Genomic DNA, 16892 nt, shown 5'->3' with positions numbered 1-16892 from the left:
AGGGCTTTGTTTTACCAAGATTTAAAAGTTACAAAGCCGAGGATGCAAGTATTAGTAGCTTAAGAGCTCAAGAAGCACCACCACGGCCACCCACGCCAGCAAGAGCAGCCTTTTGTGCGTCAGAAAGATTGACTGTTGGGAGAGCCTTAACACCAGCAGCAGCTGGGGGTGAAAGGAATCCAATAGCGACAAGGTAGGCAAGATAGAGACCCATTAGTTCCTCGGTTACACCGCTGCCTGCGGATACATCAGCACCGGACCATTCAGCATCTGATTTGAGTGATATGGAGGCGTTGGTGTCATCAAGCTCGGGCGCTCTAGTATTTGAAGGTAGATCTGCAGTGACAAAATGATAGAGCGGCATCCTAAAGAAACTTTCGGTTAGTCAAACTTCATTCTCTTTTCAGAATAATAGTTGGTAGTCCTTACAATGCATGCTGAGAAACGGAATTTTGGGCATCGTTCACATATTGCTCTAGCGAACTAGACCATGGCACATAATCAACCTGTGGGACGTCGTAGCCGTATGTTTGCAATGTGCCGAGGAATTGGTTGAATCGGAGGCGAGGATGGCTGGTTACATGTGCAACGGAGAGCTTCGGTTTTGGAGGATGGAAGGCCGACGCAACAACAACCCGTGCTACGTGGTCCACAGGCACCATGTTAATGGTATTGTGAATGTTCGGCCGTGACGAAAGCTGAATACATCCCTTAATCATCCGAATTAAGAAATCGTCGGTATTCGTATCTATTAAAAATGGCAATCCATCAGTACGTAGGCTAATACCAGGAGTCGTCGAATATAGAACTTACTTCCCGTCGTGGAGTCTCCGGTTACATAACCAGGACGAACGATTGCTCCTTTTAAACCTCTCCTACCTGCCTCCCTGACAAGGAATTCTCCAGCCCATTTGCTTTGTCCATATCCAGTGCCAAGACCTTCTGTGCTTCCAGCGAGGTCGTCGGACTCGTTGATACCCAGTCCACCTTCGGCAATAATCCTTTCTGATTCTTGCACATAGTGGTCGGTATCTAGCACACTAGTAGAGCTGATGAAAGCATACTGTTTTGCTTTACCAGATGCACACAGACGTAGCGTGTCAATAGTACCCAGGACATTGGGGCCTCTCAGGTTGGAATAAGGGTAGACCCAGTGGACAAGTGCGCCGTTGTGGATGACCACGTCTACACGGTTTGCAAGGTCGTTGAAATGATCCGCGGAAAGGCCTAGGTTCTCATCACCTAAATTTCCCTGAACGCATTCTAGTTGATTGACCCACGAGTCTGACCAGAATCCATATGCCTTGCAGGTTGACTGGATTCGTTCAAGGGCCAGTTGAGATGTTTTGGCACGAACGAGGCAAACAACTTTGAGAGATGGGTTGGACCTTGAGAGAAGATCGCGAAGGATATACGCTCCAAGGAAACCAGTTGCCCCAGTTAGGAATACCGTTGAACCTTCCTTCAAAGCAGCCTCAGCTGACACGGCAAACTTAGCAGGGAGTTTAGAAACCAATTCCTTTGCATCCCTTGAGTACTCATTATTAACCGTCTTCTCTACTTGCGCTCCCTCTGTACTCTGGTTCTGACTGTCACCAGTCAAGGAGTGGCTATCTTGGATACGCGAAATCTCATTACAGAAACCCCTGAGTGTAGGGTTTCGGAAGATAGCACTCATGCTGATATCGACACTTCTCCATTTCTTCCTGAGTTCAAAGAACATCTGCTGTGCAAGAATACTGTGTCCACCGAGGTCAAAGAAGGAATCATTCGGCCCGATCATTCTCGCAGTGGTATTTGGAAGAAGTTTAGCCCAGATCTTTGCTACCTCTTGCTCGGTCTCAGAGAGTTCCTGCAAAACCGAGGATCGGCGGCGAGGAGCAGCAGCGCTGAGCTCAGCTGTGTCAGGGAATGGAAGAGCAGGCTTGTCTATTTTACCATTTGGATTTAGGGGCATCCTTCGTAGTGGGATTATGACGGTTGGAACTGCATATGATGCAAGCTTCCCACGAAGGTATTCCCTCGCATCGTCACGAAGAGGCCGGAACCGAGTCAGCATTCCAACCATTCCTTCGGCCGATGTATTGTCTTTTAACCCTTTGTGTTCTAACCATGAAGACCATTTTTCCATCTGAGGGACAATGTAACTGACAAGTGTTGGTTCCTCGAATTTATCACGCCTGACCAGTGTAACATTTTCTCGAACAAGGGGATGGCGAGATAGATGTGTGTCAATTTCTCCAAGCTCGATTCTGAAGCCTCGAATTTTCACCTGGTCGTCAGCTCTTCCTGAGCATTCAACGTCGCCCGTAGGAGTGTACCTGCCCAGATCACCACTGCGGTACATACGATCCCGTGGCCCAGCATAAAATTCTCTCCATGGCTCGGCAGAGGAAGATGCTTGTTCCTTTTCCTTATCCTTCCAGATCTGAGGATCGACGAACCAGTTTGGAATGAATTTCTTCTCATTCAATTCAGGAGAACCCAGGTAACCCTCAGCAAGGCCTCCAGCACGCACGTAAATCTCTCCAACTTCACCAATAGCACAGAGTTTGGTTCGGTCAAACCGGTTAACGACAAGCAATTGGACGTCTACCATCCCCTTTCCAGCAGGAATGACATCTTTCACGGTATCCAGATATCCCACCTGCTCTGCTGAAGAAGGGATTTCGAAGTAGCTGACAGCCCGTTGAGTCTCAGTGGTGCCGTACATGTTCACAATGTTGACATTTGGTGCCAGACTCTGAAGAGATCGGCAATCACGCTTGATCAAGATGTCTCCAACAAAGAATGCATGATGCAGCGATGGAAATTGAGCAGTAGCTCCACCAACAAGGATCTGACCCATAGCAGGAGTCAAGTGGGTGACAGTTGCCTTGTATTCACGCATCCATTCAGCTAGACGCTCGTTTTGGATATCTTCTCTTGAAGGAACCAGCAGTTGAGCGCCGAGAAACAAAGGTGTGAAGATATCACGCTGAACCGGGTCGTGCGCAATACCGCTGAGAAGGGTGAAACGGTCGTCAGGGGTGAGTTTGAAAGTCTTCGCCATCCATGGGAAGTAATACGCAAGAGAGAAGTGTCTCCCCTTGACACCCTTTGGGCGGCCCTCGGATCCAGAAGTAAAGGAAAGGGTAGGTGCAGAATCTGGTCCAACAACTACGCCCACTGGTGTTGACTTGAGCGGGATCTGCTTTTCCAAAACGGGAACACCTTTGATCAACCCTCCTTCAAGAGTCCCATCATCGTTCAGGACAAGAGCTGGAATTTCTGTCTTAAGCTCCAGGTTTTGGTCAATAAAGGCGCGAACAGAGTTGGCCAGCTCACCGGAGTCTAGAGTGGCCTTTTCAATGTTTATCAGAGCTCGAGGTCGTGCAACGTCAAGGTAGATAATTTGCCTCTCGGGGGGGTACGCTGGGTCAATGACAGAGAAAGTTCCACCAGCCTTCAAGATACCCATGACAGCAATAACAAGGTCAACCCCCCTATGCGCATACACCATGACAACGTCGCCTCTTTCCACCCCAGACTGAACGAGATGGTGTCCAAGAATGTTCGAAGCTTCATGAATCTGTCGATATGTGAACTGTCTGTGTGGGTTATAGCGAGACTTGGTCTCGATTACACAGAGCTTCTCTGGATGCGCCTCCGCATTGCGGGAAAATATATCGTGGATTGCTCCACGGAAGTCAGACCAGTGCAGATCAATCGTTGGGTCTGGCAGCAGCGCCTTCTGCGACTCAGTGAGGAATTCAATTCTTCCAATGGTTTCTTCAGGGTTAATTGACGCATTGTAGACGAGACGAACGATCTGTGCTAATATCGTAGCTATCCTGACACTGGAAAAGAGACGCTGGTTGTAATAGCCACCGACTTCATAGTCAGACGATGCAATATTTAGGAGCAGATCGGTTGTTTCAAAGGTATTTGCTGGGTAATCCTGGGATGCAGCAGGGGCATCGTACGCAGCGAAGCGGAAGAGTACTGGCTCCTGCTCGAGCTTGGAGGTGTTTTGGATATGGGCTCGCAGACTTCTAAGTGGAACTATGTCTGAGGCACTCTCATCGTATATCTTGGTAACCCTGTCGAGCAATTGGGAGAACGTTTCGTTGTGGTTGATAGGTATCCGTAATACGAACGGCCGGCCATCGTTTTCGGAGCTTGTTCCCAGGGCGATATCCTCATCCCCGGTCAACCTGCTAACTATGACGACGAGAGCAGTGAGAAAGACGAGGAATGTCGACTCCTTAGATTTACACAGCTTCTTCACAGCTGCTTGTTCATTTGGCGAGAGCTTCAGCGACTCAAATGCTTCAATTGCTCGCTTGGTTGACCCCGCCGACGTGGATTCGGGATAGTCTCGCGTGAGCGGTGAGATCGTGAGGTTCTTCAGTCTTTGAGCCCATCTCTCAAGGCGCTCTTGCAAAGCACCGCTCTCAATTCCCATGGTAAATACCCTTCAGCTCATCTACCTGCTGCCCGAGCCTCCTCGTATCTCACTGTGTAAGCTGTGCAGGTCGAAGTCGAAGTTGAGGTTGAAGTTCTACTTATTTTTTTTTGCCTTATCTAGAAATGACTCAACCCACCACCGCGGTACCGGCGCTGACTAAGTCAAATATACGAACCAATCATCTGCCGGCCACCGGAATATGGATCAACTAAACGCCGGTATAGTTATTTATCACATGACCATGAGGATTGGTAATACGGATACCGGCGAGTGGCGATGACCGCGTTTCCCCGCACGTCCAAGCCCCGCAGCGCTTAGACGCCGAGGAGAGACGACAGATAAGCTTAAGATAACCGCGCGAAGCGGAGGAAGAAAAAGATACTTAGGGACGAGGAACGCCGCCGCTCCATGGTTCCATCACAAGCAGCCATCTCTTTTTCTTTGCTGCCAGGGCAGCCCTGAAAAAAAGAAGTTTTATCATATTTTTATTTATCATTACCCTAGCACATTCCTTTGGTTACTTATTCCTACATTTCGTCATGGCTCCTGCTATTGTAGAGGAGCCACAGCCGCCCGCATCGAAAGCTTCCTTAGCTGCGGTGACAGAGAAGTACGATGATACACTCCGATTTTACTTAAACGGCACGAAGGTTACTCTGGACTCGGTAGACCCAGAAGCAACGCTGTTAGAATACCTTCGAGGGATTGGACTTACTGGCACAAAGCTGGGGTGTGCAGAGGGCGGTTGTGGTGCCTGCACCGTGGTATGTCATGCCACCCTATCCATCAAGAAGAGCAGTGCTAATTACCTGCCAACATTTATTAGGTTGTTTCGTACCGCAATCCGACCACCAAGAAGATATACCATGCTTCAGTGAATGCATGTTTGGCACCGTTGGTTAGTGTCGATGGAAAACATGTTATCACCGTGGAAGGGATAGGGAGTTCGAAAAATCCTCATCCTGTCCAACAACGGATAGCAGTTGGAAATGGGAGTCAATGTGGCTTCTGTACCCCAGGAATAGTCATGGTGGGTGCAAGGCTAAGACTATATATGGCAAAAGCTTGAGAAGCTAACGTTTATCTCCAGAGCTTATATGCCTTACTAAGAAACGACCCTACCCCTTCGGAGCTTGCGATTGAAGAAGCATTCGATGGCAATCTTTGCCGATGTACTGGATACCGGTCAATTCTCGACTCTGCGCAGTCCTTCTCCACCCCATCATGTGCCAAAGCACGAGCAAACGGAGGCTCGGGGTGCTGTAAGGAGAACGGTGGAAGCTGCAATGGTGGTGCAAAGAATGGCGATTGCGACGGAATAACTCCAAAGGCTATTACACAGTCATTCAATACTCCCGAGTTCATCCCCTACAATCCAGAAACGGAACTCATCTTCCCGCCCCAACTACACAGACATGAGCTGAAACCACTAAGTTTCGGGAATAAAAGGAAACGATGGTATAGACCCGTAACCTTGCACCAGCTCCTGGAGATCAAGGATGCGTATCCAGAGGCAAAAGTGATAGGAGGGAGCTCCGAGACACAAATTGAAATCAAGTTCAAAGCCAGGCAATACACACACTCAGTATATGTTGGTGACATTCCAGAGTTGAAACAGTATACCTTCACTGACGACTACCTTGACCTGGGGGCCAATGTTTCACTCACAGATCTAGAAGAGATCTGTGAGGAGGCTCTCCAGCGGTATGGGCCTACCAAAGCACAACCATTCATTGCTATTAAAAAGCAGATACGGTAATTTGCTGGACGACAGATTCGGAATGTGGCATCGCCGGCTGGTAACATAGCCACAGCATCGCCGATTTCTGACCTCAACCCGGTATTTGTCGCAACAGGCACGATACTCTTTGCCAAGTCACTGAAGGAAGAGGTTCAAATACCGATGGACCAGTTTTTCAAAGGTTACCGAACGACGGCACTTCCTGCCAACGCTGTGGTTGCAAAGCTACGTATCCCTATTTCCCGGGTGAATGGTGAGTATCTACGAGCGTACAAGCAGGCAAAGAGGAAAGATGACGATATTGCTATTGTCAACGCTGCCTTGCGTGTATCACTTTCTGATTCAAACGTCGTTATGAGTGCAAATTTGGTATATGGAGGTATGGCACCAACTACCATACCTGCAAAGAAAGCAGAAGAGTTTATCGTTGGAAAAAATTGGACAGATCCTGCGACAGTTGAAGGTGTAATGGATGCTCTCGGTCAAGATTTTGATCTTCCATCATCGGTGCCAGGAGGCATGCCTACTTATCGGAAAACTTTAGCTTTTGGTTTCTTTTACAGGTTCTACCATGACGTTCTTTCATCTATCCAAGGTGTCCAGGTTCATTGTGAAGAAAATGCTGTCCCAGAGATTGAACGTGGATTATCTTCCGGTGTTAAAGATCACGAAGCAACGGCCGCTTATACCCAGAAGATTGTTGGAAAAGCAACGCCAACTGTTTCTGCACTACTGCAGACCACTGGAGAAGCTCAGTATACTGATGATATCCCGGTACAGAAGAACGAATTATTTGGATGTCTTGTTCTTTCAACTAAAGCTCGAGCTAAGATCTTAAGCATTGACTTCACACCTGCATTAGATATCCCTGGTGTGGTGGACTACGTGAGCGCCAAAGATCTCCTCAACCCAGAGTCAAATTGGTGGGGGGCGCCAGTCTCCGATGAAGTATATTTTGCAGTCAATGAAGTCATCACTGACGGTCAGCCCCTTGGCATGATCGTTGCTACGTCTGCTAGATTGGCTGAGGCTGGATCTAGAGCGGTGAAAGTTGAATATGAAGTTCTTCCTGCCATCCTAACTATTGAACAGGCCATCGAACGCAACTCATTTTTCAAACATATTACGCCAGCTATCAAGAAAGGAGATGTCGAAGCAGCCTTTGCTTCTTCAGACTACGTCTACAGTGGCACCACTAGAATTGGAGGCCAGGAGCATTTCTATCTTGAAACCCATGCTTGTGTGGTTGTACCGAAGCCAGAAGATGATGAGATTGAGGTGTTCAGTAGCACACAAAACCCTGCTGAAGTGTAAGCCAATTAGCACCTTCAACATTTAATAATTCTCCATAATTCTCTAACCATTAATTTTACAGTCAAGCATTTGTTGCCAAAGTCACCGGAGTTGCCGAAAATAAAGTTGTTTGTCGAGTTAAACGACTAGGTGGAGGATTTGGCGGAAAGGAATCCAGATCCGTGCAGATTGCTAGTATCTGTGCTCTTGCTGCGAAGAAGACTAAGAAACCTGTCCGCTGCATGCTTAACCGCGACGAAGATATTGCTACCACCGGGCAACGCCATCCATTCTTGTGCCACTGGAAAGTTGGTGTGAACAAGGATGGTAAACTCCAAGCACTTGATGCGGACGTCTACGCCAACGGTGGCCATTCACAGGACCTTTCACTTGGTGTTGTTCAACGGGCCCTTTCCCATATTGATGGAGTTTATAAAATACCCAACGTTCACGTCCGTGGATACCTTTGTCGTACAAACACCGTTTCAAACACCGCCTTCAGAGGCTTTGGAGGGCCTCAGGGTATGTTCTTTGCTGAAAGTTTTGTCTCGGAGATTGCAGATCATCTGAAGATACCCGTGGAGAAGCTGAGGGAGATCAATATGTACAAGGACCACGAGGAAACTCATTTCAATCAGGCACTTACTGATTGGCATGTACCGCTGATGTACAAGCAGGTCCTCGAGGAATCAAACTACTATGCTCGTCAAAAGGCTGTGGAGGAGTATAATAGAACTCACAAATGGTCAAAGAGGGGAATTGCCATAATACCTACCAAATTTGGTTTATCGTTCACGGCCCTGTTCCTGAATCAAGCCGGTGCATTGGTACATATATACCGTGACGGTAGCATCCTTTTGGCTCACGGTGGTACTGAAATGGGTCAGGGGTTGCATACTAAGATGGTCATGATTGCTGCCGAGGCCCTCAAGGTCCCTCAATCTAGTGTCTTTATCTCCGAAACAGCCACTAACACTGTGGCTAATACATCTCCCACTGCTGCTTCAGCAAGCTCCGATCTTAATGGCTATGCAATTTTCAATGCATGTGAACAACTCAATCAACGTCTACGTCCATATCGAGAAGCGAACCCCAACGCTACTATGAAGGAGCTGGCAACGGCAGCATACTTTGACCGTGTGAATCTTTCAGCGCAGGGATTTTACAAAACTCCTGAGATTGGGTATAAATGGGGTGAGAACACAGGAAAGATGCTCTATTACTTCACGCAGGGTGTTACTGCTGCAGAAGTCGAAATAGATACGTTGACGGGAGATTGGACCCCCTTACGTGCTGACATTAAAATGGATGTCGGTCAAAGTATTAATCCCTCGATTGACTATGGCCAGATATAAGGTGCATTTATTCAGGGGCAAGGCCTATTCACGACTGAGGAAAGCCTCTGGCATCGTGCATCTGGACAAATTTTCACTCGAGGACCCGGGACGTATAAGATTCCAGGATTCAGGGATATACCTCAGGTATTCAACGTCAGCCTTCTAAAAGATGTGGAGTGGAAAGACCTGCGAACAATTCAACGATCAAGGGGAGTTGGCGAACCGCCTCTGTTCATGGGAAGTGCCGTTTTCTTTGCTATTCGAGATGCGCTGAAGGCTGCTCGAAAGGAGTGGAATTCAGAAGAAGTATTGCGCTTGGATAGTCCGGCAACTCCGGAGAGGATTAGGATATCTTGTTGTGACCCTCTTGTTGAAAAAGGGAGAGTGGAAGATAAGGGTGATGGATTCTTTGTTTCTATTTAAAGCCATATGTATATATTTTGCACATTTAGATTGAACGAATGAATGACGTAAATATCATTTTACTAAAGCAGTCATGGGTATATTCTGCCGTATCCTTTCTCTGCCTTCGAAGGCTCTAGGTCTAGCTATTTAATCGACATATAGATGTCCACCCACTTGCGCCTAACTCCAGACGAAATCATATCACAATGCTCAATGCTCCGATAAAAAAGAAAAATTAACAAAGGAAATAGCTAGCTATGCAGGTGGTTTATGTTTAACCATGCTTCACATCTGTCCCATACTCGACTTGACCGTGGCTGCTCGTTCTCATGTCTTTTTGTAAAGCCATCTCATAGTCTCTCTGTCCCGCATACCCAAGCTTTTGAGCCTGGTAATCATCTTCATTGCTGGGGGCTGTTGGATATAGAGATCCAGGGGGGTTAGGTGTAGCGCTGTATTTGGGAGCTGCGCCGAGGGCCATACCAGTTCCGATCGCAGGACTATTTAGCGGAACATCGTGGAAGTTATTCAGTTCAATGTTTGGAACGGCACGAGTACCAACAGCAGGAGGATGATAGGCGGCGTCAATTCCGCCGTCACCACGTACTCTATCTCGGCGCCAGGCAAGGGTAAGAACCCGGATGAAGGCAATCAACAAGAGCAAGAACCAAAGGGAGATGAGGGCAGCGGATATGAGTGCTTCTGTTTTGATTCCCGATTCAACTGCCTCAGTTACACGGATGACAACGGAGCTGATTTTGTCCGCTGTCTTGTCTCCTGGATTGGCAAGGAAACTATCCGGGTTCGTAGCGTTATCCTTGGATATGCTTTGGATAGCACCCAGAGAGAACATGTCCTCGCGGACATGAGGGAAGTCGACATGGGCATGGTCAGAGACCCATGTAAGAGCCTTTTGGATACCTTCGATCTTGAGCCCGATAAGGCAGTGGAGAACGTCTTGGATTGGGTCGTGGAGGATAGTGCCGCCAAAGGCCTTATCAAGCACTTCGCTCGTCTTCTCAACAAAGGCATTCAAAGTGTCGTTTACAGGGCCAGTGGTCTGGTTGACCCATCCCAGGACCTTTTGATTGATGTCATTGTTTGTGTGGTCGATAACTCCGTTGGTGCCGATTGCCCATTGTTTGGAAGCATTGTTGAGAGAGTGAACCACTTTGTCTGCAAACTGGCTTACTTGGCCCGTAAGAGCAGGAACTTCCTTCTTAACGGCTTGGAGGAGGATATATTGGCAAAGACAGGCAAAGAGACCAGCTATTCCAAGAGAGAGGAGAAAAAGAGCGGTAGGAGAAGTTACGTAGGCAACCATCCATCTGACGAGAACTTGTTTGCGACCAGATCGGAACCAACTGGATATCTTCAGCCCACCAGCAGAGGTGTAAGGCCGAGAGATGATGTAAACGACATCCATCGGATCGTGAGCATCTTTCCGTACTAGAAGGGAACGTTCCTTCATGCGACGATATCGGCGAACCTCTCCATAAGCCATGGGGATACAGGCTGCAATTGCGGCTACAACAAGAACGCCAATGAATATTTTTTGCGCAGTGCTGATGACAACTCTTAATCCGTCAAAAAAGTTGCTAATGCCATCATCTTTAGTGCAAAAATCAAGAACCTCCCTCTCGGGAACCGGGAAAAGGGAGCGATCGAAATGGTAGTCGACAACAGTTTCATTGATAAGTTTCTTCACAAGTTGGAAAGGTTTGCGAATGACGGTATCGGCCAGCTCTTGGACCTCGTCGAAGGTGGGAATTGAGGAGTTAATCTTGTCTAGTCCGTCATTAATAGACGATGGCAACTTCAGGTCGTTAAGCTTGTTAACCTCGCCAGAAATGTCTAGCGAAGGAATCTTGTTGTCGTCTCCGAAAATGCTTGTGACTGTGTTGATTCCCTTGATAAAGTCGTTCACTTCTTTTTGGAATCCATCGACACCTTTGGTAATCCCAGATCCAATATCGTGGAGAGTCTTGTTTAGAAACTCAGTTGTATCCTCGATGATCTTCAAGGCAACGTGTAAACTGCCACGGACGACAAGGGTGATAAGGCAAAGATATGTGCTGGTTAAGACATGAATGACAAAGAGAACAATCTCTTCCACGCCCGTGACGACTAGAGATAGCATCGACATCAGTCCGTTAACTGCCTTTTCCACTCCAGAGGCAGTGAGTTCGTTGACACCCATGGACATGTAATGAGGCATCGAAGCCATGGCGCTGCCCATAGATTCAACACTCGTGCACGCTGACAGTGCTTCCCGCTCGGCAGAGGCCATGTTGCGATCCAGTGAACCAACCGCAATGAGTAGTCTAACGAGCACAAGTAGTATGAGAATAGTCCATTTATTGATCCAGACTTGTGAGAGTCGAGCTCTAAGTCCTAGGTATGGCGTTATAGCGTCGGGAGGAGCAGCACCGCGAGCTCCATCCGCTGAAGATGGAGCATCATGAGCGCCATATGGAGGAAGGGAAGGGGTCCCTGCTCGGGGAATAAACCGTGAGAACTGCATGATATCGACTGTGAAGGTTGTAGTTTGAAGGTAGTAAAGCGACCAGCGCAGGTTCAAGTACGTAGGCCAACAAGTTTGAAATCTGCCTCCCGGGTCAAGAGAGAGAGAGAGAGAGAGAATTCGTTGCAAAATGGAGGAAGACGTAAGGAGAAAGAATATGAAGTGCCTTAGGGCTTAAGGGGACCCGAAAAATAAAGGAAACGGAAAGACTCAGAAACAGAAGGCTATTGTCAATCAACACAAGCCTGTATTAATGAATAGTTCCAATGAACTGTAGTAAAAGGATACAAATAAAGAGGGAGGGGGTATCTTCACTGTATATGCAAGAAATAAATAAACAATAGGAACAATAAGAAAAAAAAAATAGATCCGTCACGCAATTCACATCAAGTGAACACGCATGAAATATATGAATAGAGAGGGAGGAAAACTAGAAGAGCCAGATATTTAGCAATACCTGGGCCTGATAGCATTTATTATTGTTCATGGCATGACAAGCTCCCTAGAGACTAGGACAAAGTCAATGCCATCTTCCAGCTGTCATCGCAAGCCAAGCGGGAGCTATGATTCACTTCGCGCCCAAGTCCACCTCGTCCGGCCGCGCAACAGCCCACTGCCCGCAGCCAGTTCCCATGGCACTCCACGGAATGGCTTGTCAGGCCACAAACTCGTCTCCATGACGGCGCGAGCAGCAACTTTGATGCTTTGAAGTCGAAGAAAACTTTCGCTGGAAACCCAAAAATAGACAAGAGGTTTTTAGGTTTATCACGTGAATGTTTGACTTGGCGAGAAGTTAGCTAGCTTGAGACACCTGATTGGTCGGAAGCCCGGCGGCAAGAGAAACGAGCTGATAGAAACATCAACAAACAGGAAGACGCAGGACGACGGGCGCTAACTGGGACACGATACGACAGGGTGCGAGATGCCTGAAGAAATGGAGTCCCTGCAGTGACTGGACAGGGCTTTTCCTTACCAGTGGGGATAGTTTCAACAAGATGGGCAGCTCTGAGCAAAGCATTTGGGCCTGAGCTGTTAGGGATGAAACAACCACGCCGAGGATATCCATTTGGTCAACTCCCTCAGCGGTTATCTATCGACTATCAAGGCCCTAGTGAAGTTCCTAAACAAAGGGATTAGTGGATTATCCATGCTTGACCTCTTGATGACGTTTGCCCTGTTCTTGGGCGGCTGACACACGGAGCTCGCAGAGTCCCAAGGTCACTAAGTGCATGAAGCGTGCCGTAGAAATTTAGGGATCAACTGCCCTCATTTTAAATGTTCTACTGATGTCGATGGAGTTGATCCCTAGAACTCTGTTCGACTATCCATATAACCAATTTACAGGCGAGACTTTACACCCACCCTTATTTGCTCTAATTCGATCATGCAAACGCAGAGTCAGGCAAAAACAAGGAGTAGTAGTTTCAGTTAAGTACACATCTTGACTGTTCAAGAAGTTTTTGAAAGCTTTGCATATATCAAAGAGCGACTAAGTGGGTTTTCTGAAATCATGGGTTTAGAGATAGAGAAAGGGGGTAGTAAGAGTAGCATAAATTGCAAGACCAAAGCAGTTAATCCATATCGGTATATGTTGCTGAAGTCCTCTTTTCATCCAGCATTCTCTTTGCCATTGCTAGCTTCGACATCTTCACCTCCAGCCCTCGATTTCACAGAGTGGGCAAGCCAGCCACACCTTTGCTTTAGATCAGCCCAAATGAGGATATCTTCTCCTTCAGAGACTTCCTCTACCTTGTCCAGGTAGCGAAGGTCAACATCGCAATACTGCACTATATCCCCCTCTTTTAGCTTAGGGTGTATGTCATCAGTGAGCTCCGCCCGCGTGGCTTCCTTCAATTCTGGTGGTGTTGAAAGTCCGAGAATCTCCTGTAACTTTTCTGGGGATGTGAAGGGCCCTGCGTTAGATATGATAATGGAATAGGTGCCATAAGTGTATAGAATGGCTCCTGTGCGGCATGCTTCGCGAAAATCTTCCCACTGTCGGTTGTCCGACTTCAAAGAGTATGCTAGCCACGCACCTGCTGGACCATCTCGAAACCATACCAGCTGGGTTACACCATAAGTCGCGGCTTTTACAGCCTGCAAGTTTCCAAGAGTACAGTACTGGACTTGATCTTCCTCCTTGGGCTCCGCTGGCGGCTCTTCAACAAAAGCTTTCAGCTTCACAGTTGTATAAACTTCCGGTAGTGATGGACGACCAGCAATCTCCTGTAACTTTTCTGGCGATGTAATTGGGCCTGACTTAGTTATGAGGACAAGGCATGCATAGTGTTTCACGGTTCCTTTGCGGACATCCTCCCAATATGCCTGCCATCTTGCGATCTTCCAGCTCTCATCTCCCTTTCGTTTCTTGTCTTGCTCAAATTTCCATCTCACAAGCCGTTGATATTCCTCATCCTCCGAGTTTGTCATAGTGGTTGATTGGAGTAGTTGATTGGTAATGAAAGGATATTGGGTGGCTGAAGGGGGTAAAAGGTGTGTAGACAGCTTCTTGGACTGTAGTGTTTGTCTGAAGCAGTAACAAGAAATTGATGAGGTCGATGTGGTGTAAAAGTAGTATATCACGATCGCTGAAGCAAAGTAGTAGTCAAGTGGCATGAACGAGGAAACAGGCCCCAACCTTATATCCTGTTGCTGCGGGACATCACGCTCTTGGCGGCGGCTAACGAGTGACCAAACGAGCCAACCACAAGAGCCACAGCGAGCGGGGAAACGTTGGAGTCACGTGTAGAACTATTAATAACAATACAACAGCATTAATGATTGGCTAGTTAGCAAACAACAAAACTCGCTGTATCTTATAGCAGCTTCCGATTGGTCAGGAGAAGCCCATTCACTTGCTTAATGAAGCAGTTAAAATTTAGCTCTCAGCGCTTAGAAAGTTCAAGATAAGCCTGTTCGAACAGCCTCACACCTCTACAAACTACTCATCATCCTATATACCACGGGTATGGGCTCACTCCTTTAGTTGAACGGAATACTTGATAAATTGTGTTTATTCACAAAGCCTCAGTTAAAAATTAACTGCCTCTGTGCTTGACATTTCACGGTGCCATCTAGCAAGCCGCGTTGGGGGCTAGCTGGTTCCGAAGATATGGGCGCAGCGCTTAGGCAAGAGTTAGGAGGGATATCATTAACTCCCCCTTTCTGTTTCGCCTTTGGATATCCCCGTAATCACCAATGATTTTACTACCAGCTGGTAGTGGAGGCATCCAACATATATTCACTGGTATCCAGTGACGCCTTTTTTTCTCGCATACCCTGCTCAATCATGCACGTAGACGCTACCACGACTGACTACGCCGCGGTGTTGACGCTTCGATGGATCCTATTGTCTAAGATATCTTGGTCTGCCCAATGGGTTACGACCATTGATTGCACGAACGTACGGATGTGAAACGGCATCTTCAGGGAGTTCAATATTGCTATCTATAGCCTAATATCGAGATGAGAAACGGAACTGAACCAACCTAGCTACCCGAGATGCTCCTGCACTGAAAGCCAGAAGGTCACATTCTGCGATCAATGTCAGGAAAAAGAAATCCTTGAAATGGGATATATAAACCCGTCCAAGGTTCGTCGTAAAATGCTCGAACTCTTACTTCCAAACCATTCTCTCCAGTATATCCTATTGCACAGCCCTTTTAAACTCAGAGTATCGTTACTCTTTCCTTTCCAACCCTGACTTGTCATCAATACTTTCTCCAAACATGTCATCCAAATCCCACCCCTTCTCATTCGGCATTGAAATGGAGCTCTACCTCAAGCCGAAGTCTACATCCCTAAAACAAAGGCTGCAGAAACTTGGGTTCAAGCCGAATGACATGGACAAAACCAATCAACAACTCATTTTTCGCAAGGCCATGGCTGATGAATTTACCCAGAACAATATACTCACTAGAACGGAGAAAAGTAGTGTGTACGATAGGTGGACGATAGCCCACGAGGCAGCTCTTGACGACATTGGAGGTGGTTACTGTAAGCTTGCAATGCATCACCAACAGCGGTATATGTTACTGACAAATTGTTCCACGACGTAGGGCCATGCGAACTCATTTCCCCTGTCCTCTATACGCACGAAAACTGGCCGCTCGTGATCGATGCCCTCTTTGCAGTGTTGCTCAGAAGCTGCGATGTGCACCTTACCAAAGGCTGCGCAACGCATGTCCATGTCGCTCCTGCTGGCGGAAAGTATACACTTTCCCAGGTAAAAAACATCGTCAAGGGAACCATCTACTATGAATCACCGGTGATGCGGATTATGCATGAAGATCGCAAGGAAAACCCCTGGGCCCAACCTAACGCGAATATTATCCCCGGCTGCATGACGAAAATCAAAAACGTCTCTCAGGGAGGGTGGAGTCCCATTTTCGACGAGTTCAAAGATCACAAGTTCGTCGCTACAATTGTGACAGCAGTGTGCCCGGACAGGAATGTATCCTGGAACTTCCAGAACCTGACAGATAGCGGAACCATGGAGTTCCGTCGTCCTCGTGGAGTCGACAATCCCGACGCCGCGAAGCACTGGATTGCATTCACTGTGGGCTTTATGGCCAATGTGATCCGGGAGGAGAACTGGGACGCGATCAGTCATACTAAAACCCACCCATCTACGGACCGCCTTCGCGCGGTAGTTGTAAGAGGGGCCACATCTATTAACCTACCCGTTCATTCTTTCTTAGTCCCAGCATTGATGGCAGACAACAACAAGGCCGCAACGGTGCTTACTAAAGAAGAAAGAGCAATTATTCGCCAGAAGATGGCCAAAAAGAAGAACAAGCGCAGCTTGTTTGTGGAAAAGGTGCATTAAAATACTCTACTCACAAACTTGGTCAAGGAAAAAGGTTTTACTAATAATAAGTCTTTACAGATCATCAACTCGCGCCCCAATACTCCAAGCGGGAAGAAATAAACCTTACGGCATGGTATGACTGATCTTGGAAGTACTACACTTGCCCTTAGACCAAGAAGGCTTTTCTTACTTGGAAACACCTGAAGGAATCTTTAAGGCTTACATTCCCTAACCTTTTTCCCCGTCCACTTAATACATACGGGCCCAGAGGTCCTTAGATGTTAGTGGAGGACCCTGATCCTGTTTCCTATACATTACCTGTTCAGTTTTGT

General features: G+C 47.4%; 5 protein-coding genes across 5 annotated transcripts; 2 read left to right on the top strand and 3 right to left on the bottom strand.

Annotated features, from left to right (window-relative positions):
* Positions 1–67: 67 nt before the first annotated feature.
* TRV_04974 (nonribosomal peptide synthase, putative) lies at positions 68–4447 on the bottom strand (the record flags this gene model as incomplete). The annotated part of the gene is made up of 3 exons (XM_003020852.1): positions 68–365; positions 430–748; positions 880–4447. The coding sequence occupies 3 exons, from the start codon at positions 4445–4447 to the stop codon at positions 68–70; spliced, it is 4185 nt and encodes a 1394-aa protein (XP_003020898.1).
* A 542-nt stretch (positions 4448–4989) lies between these two features.
* Positions 4990–8839, top strand: TRV_04973 (uncharacterized protein; the record flags this gene model as incomplete). The annotated part of the gene is made up of 5 exons (XM_003020851.1): positions 4990–5214; positions 5277–5480; positions 5541–6135; positions 6259–7501; positions 7567–8839. The coding sequence occupies 5 exons, from the start codon at positions 4990–4992 to the stop codon at positions 8837–8839; spliced, it is 3540 nt and encodes a 1179-aa protein (XP_003020897.1).
* A 661-nt stretch (positions 8840–9500) lies between these two features.
* On the bottom strand, positions 9501–11750 carry TRV_04972 (uncharacterized protein; the record flags this gene model as incomplete). The annotated part of the gene is made up of 1 exon (XM_003020850.1): positions 9501–11750. One exon carries the CDS (start codon positions 11748–11750, stop codon positions 9501–9503), a length of 2250 nt encoding a protein of 749 aa, XP_003020896.1.
* Positions 11751–13358: 1608 nt separating this feature from the next.
* TRV_04971 (uncharacterized protein) lies at positions 13359–14366 on the bottom strand (the record flags this gene model as incomplete). Its single annotated transcript, XM_003020849.1, has 1 exon — positions 13359–14366. The coding sequence occupies one exon, from the start codon at positions 14364–14366 to the stop codon at positions 13359–13361; it is 1008 nt and encodes a 335-aa protein (XP_003020895.1).
* A 1112-nt stretch (positions 14367–15478) lies between these two features.
* On the top strand, positions 15479–16578 carry TRV_04970 (uncharacterized protein; the record flags this gene model as incomplete). Its single annotated transcript, XM_003020848.1, has 2 exons — positions 15479–15746; positions 15884–16578. 2 exons carry the CDS (start codon positions 15479–15481, stop codon positions 16576–16578), a joined length of 963 nt encoding a protein of 320 aa, XP_003020894.1.
* Between the last annotated feature and the right edge of the window lie 314 nt (positions 16579–16892).

This window comes from Trichophyton verrucosum, assembly GCF_000151505.1.
Source record: "Trichophyton verrucosum HKI 0517 chromosome Unknown contig00379_1.f1.exp, whole genome shotgun sequence".
In the NCBI taxonomy this organism is placed as follows: domain Eukaryota; kingdom Fungi; phylum Ascomycota; class Eurotiomycetes; order Onygenales; family Arthrodermataceae; genus Trichophyton; species Trichophyton verrucosum.
This window is presented reverse-complemented; position numbering and strand designations above follow the sequence as displayed.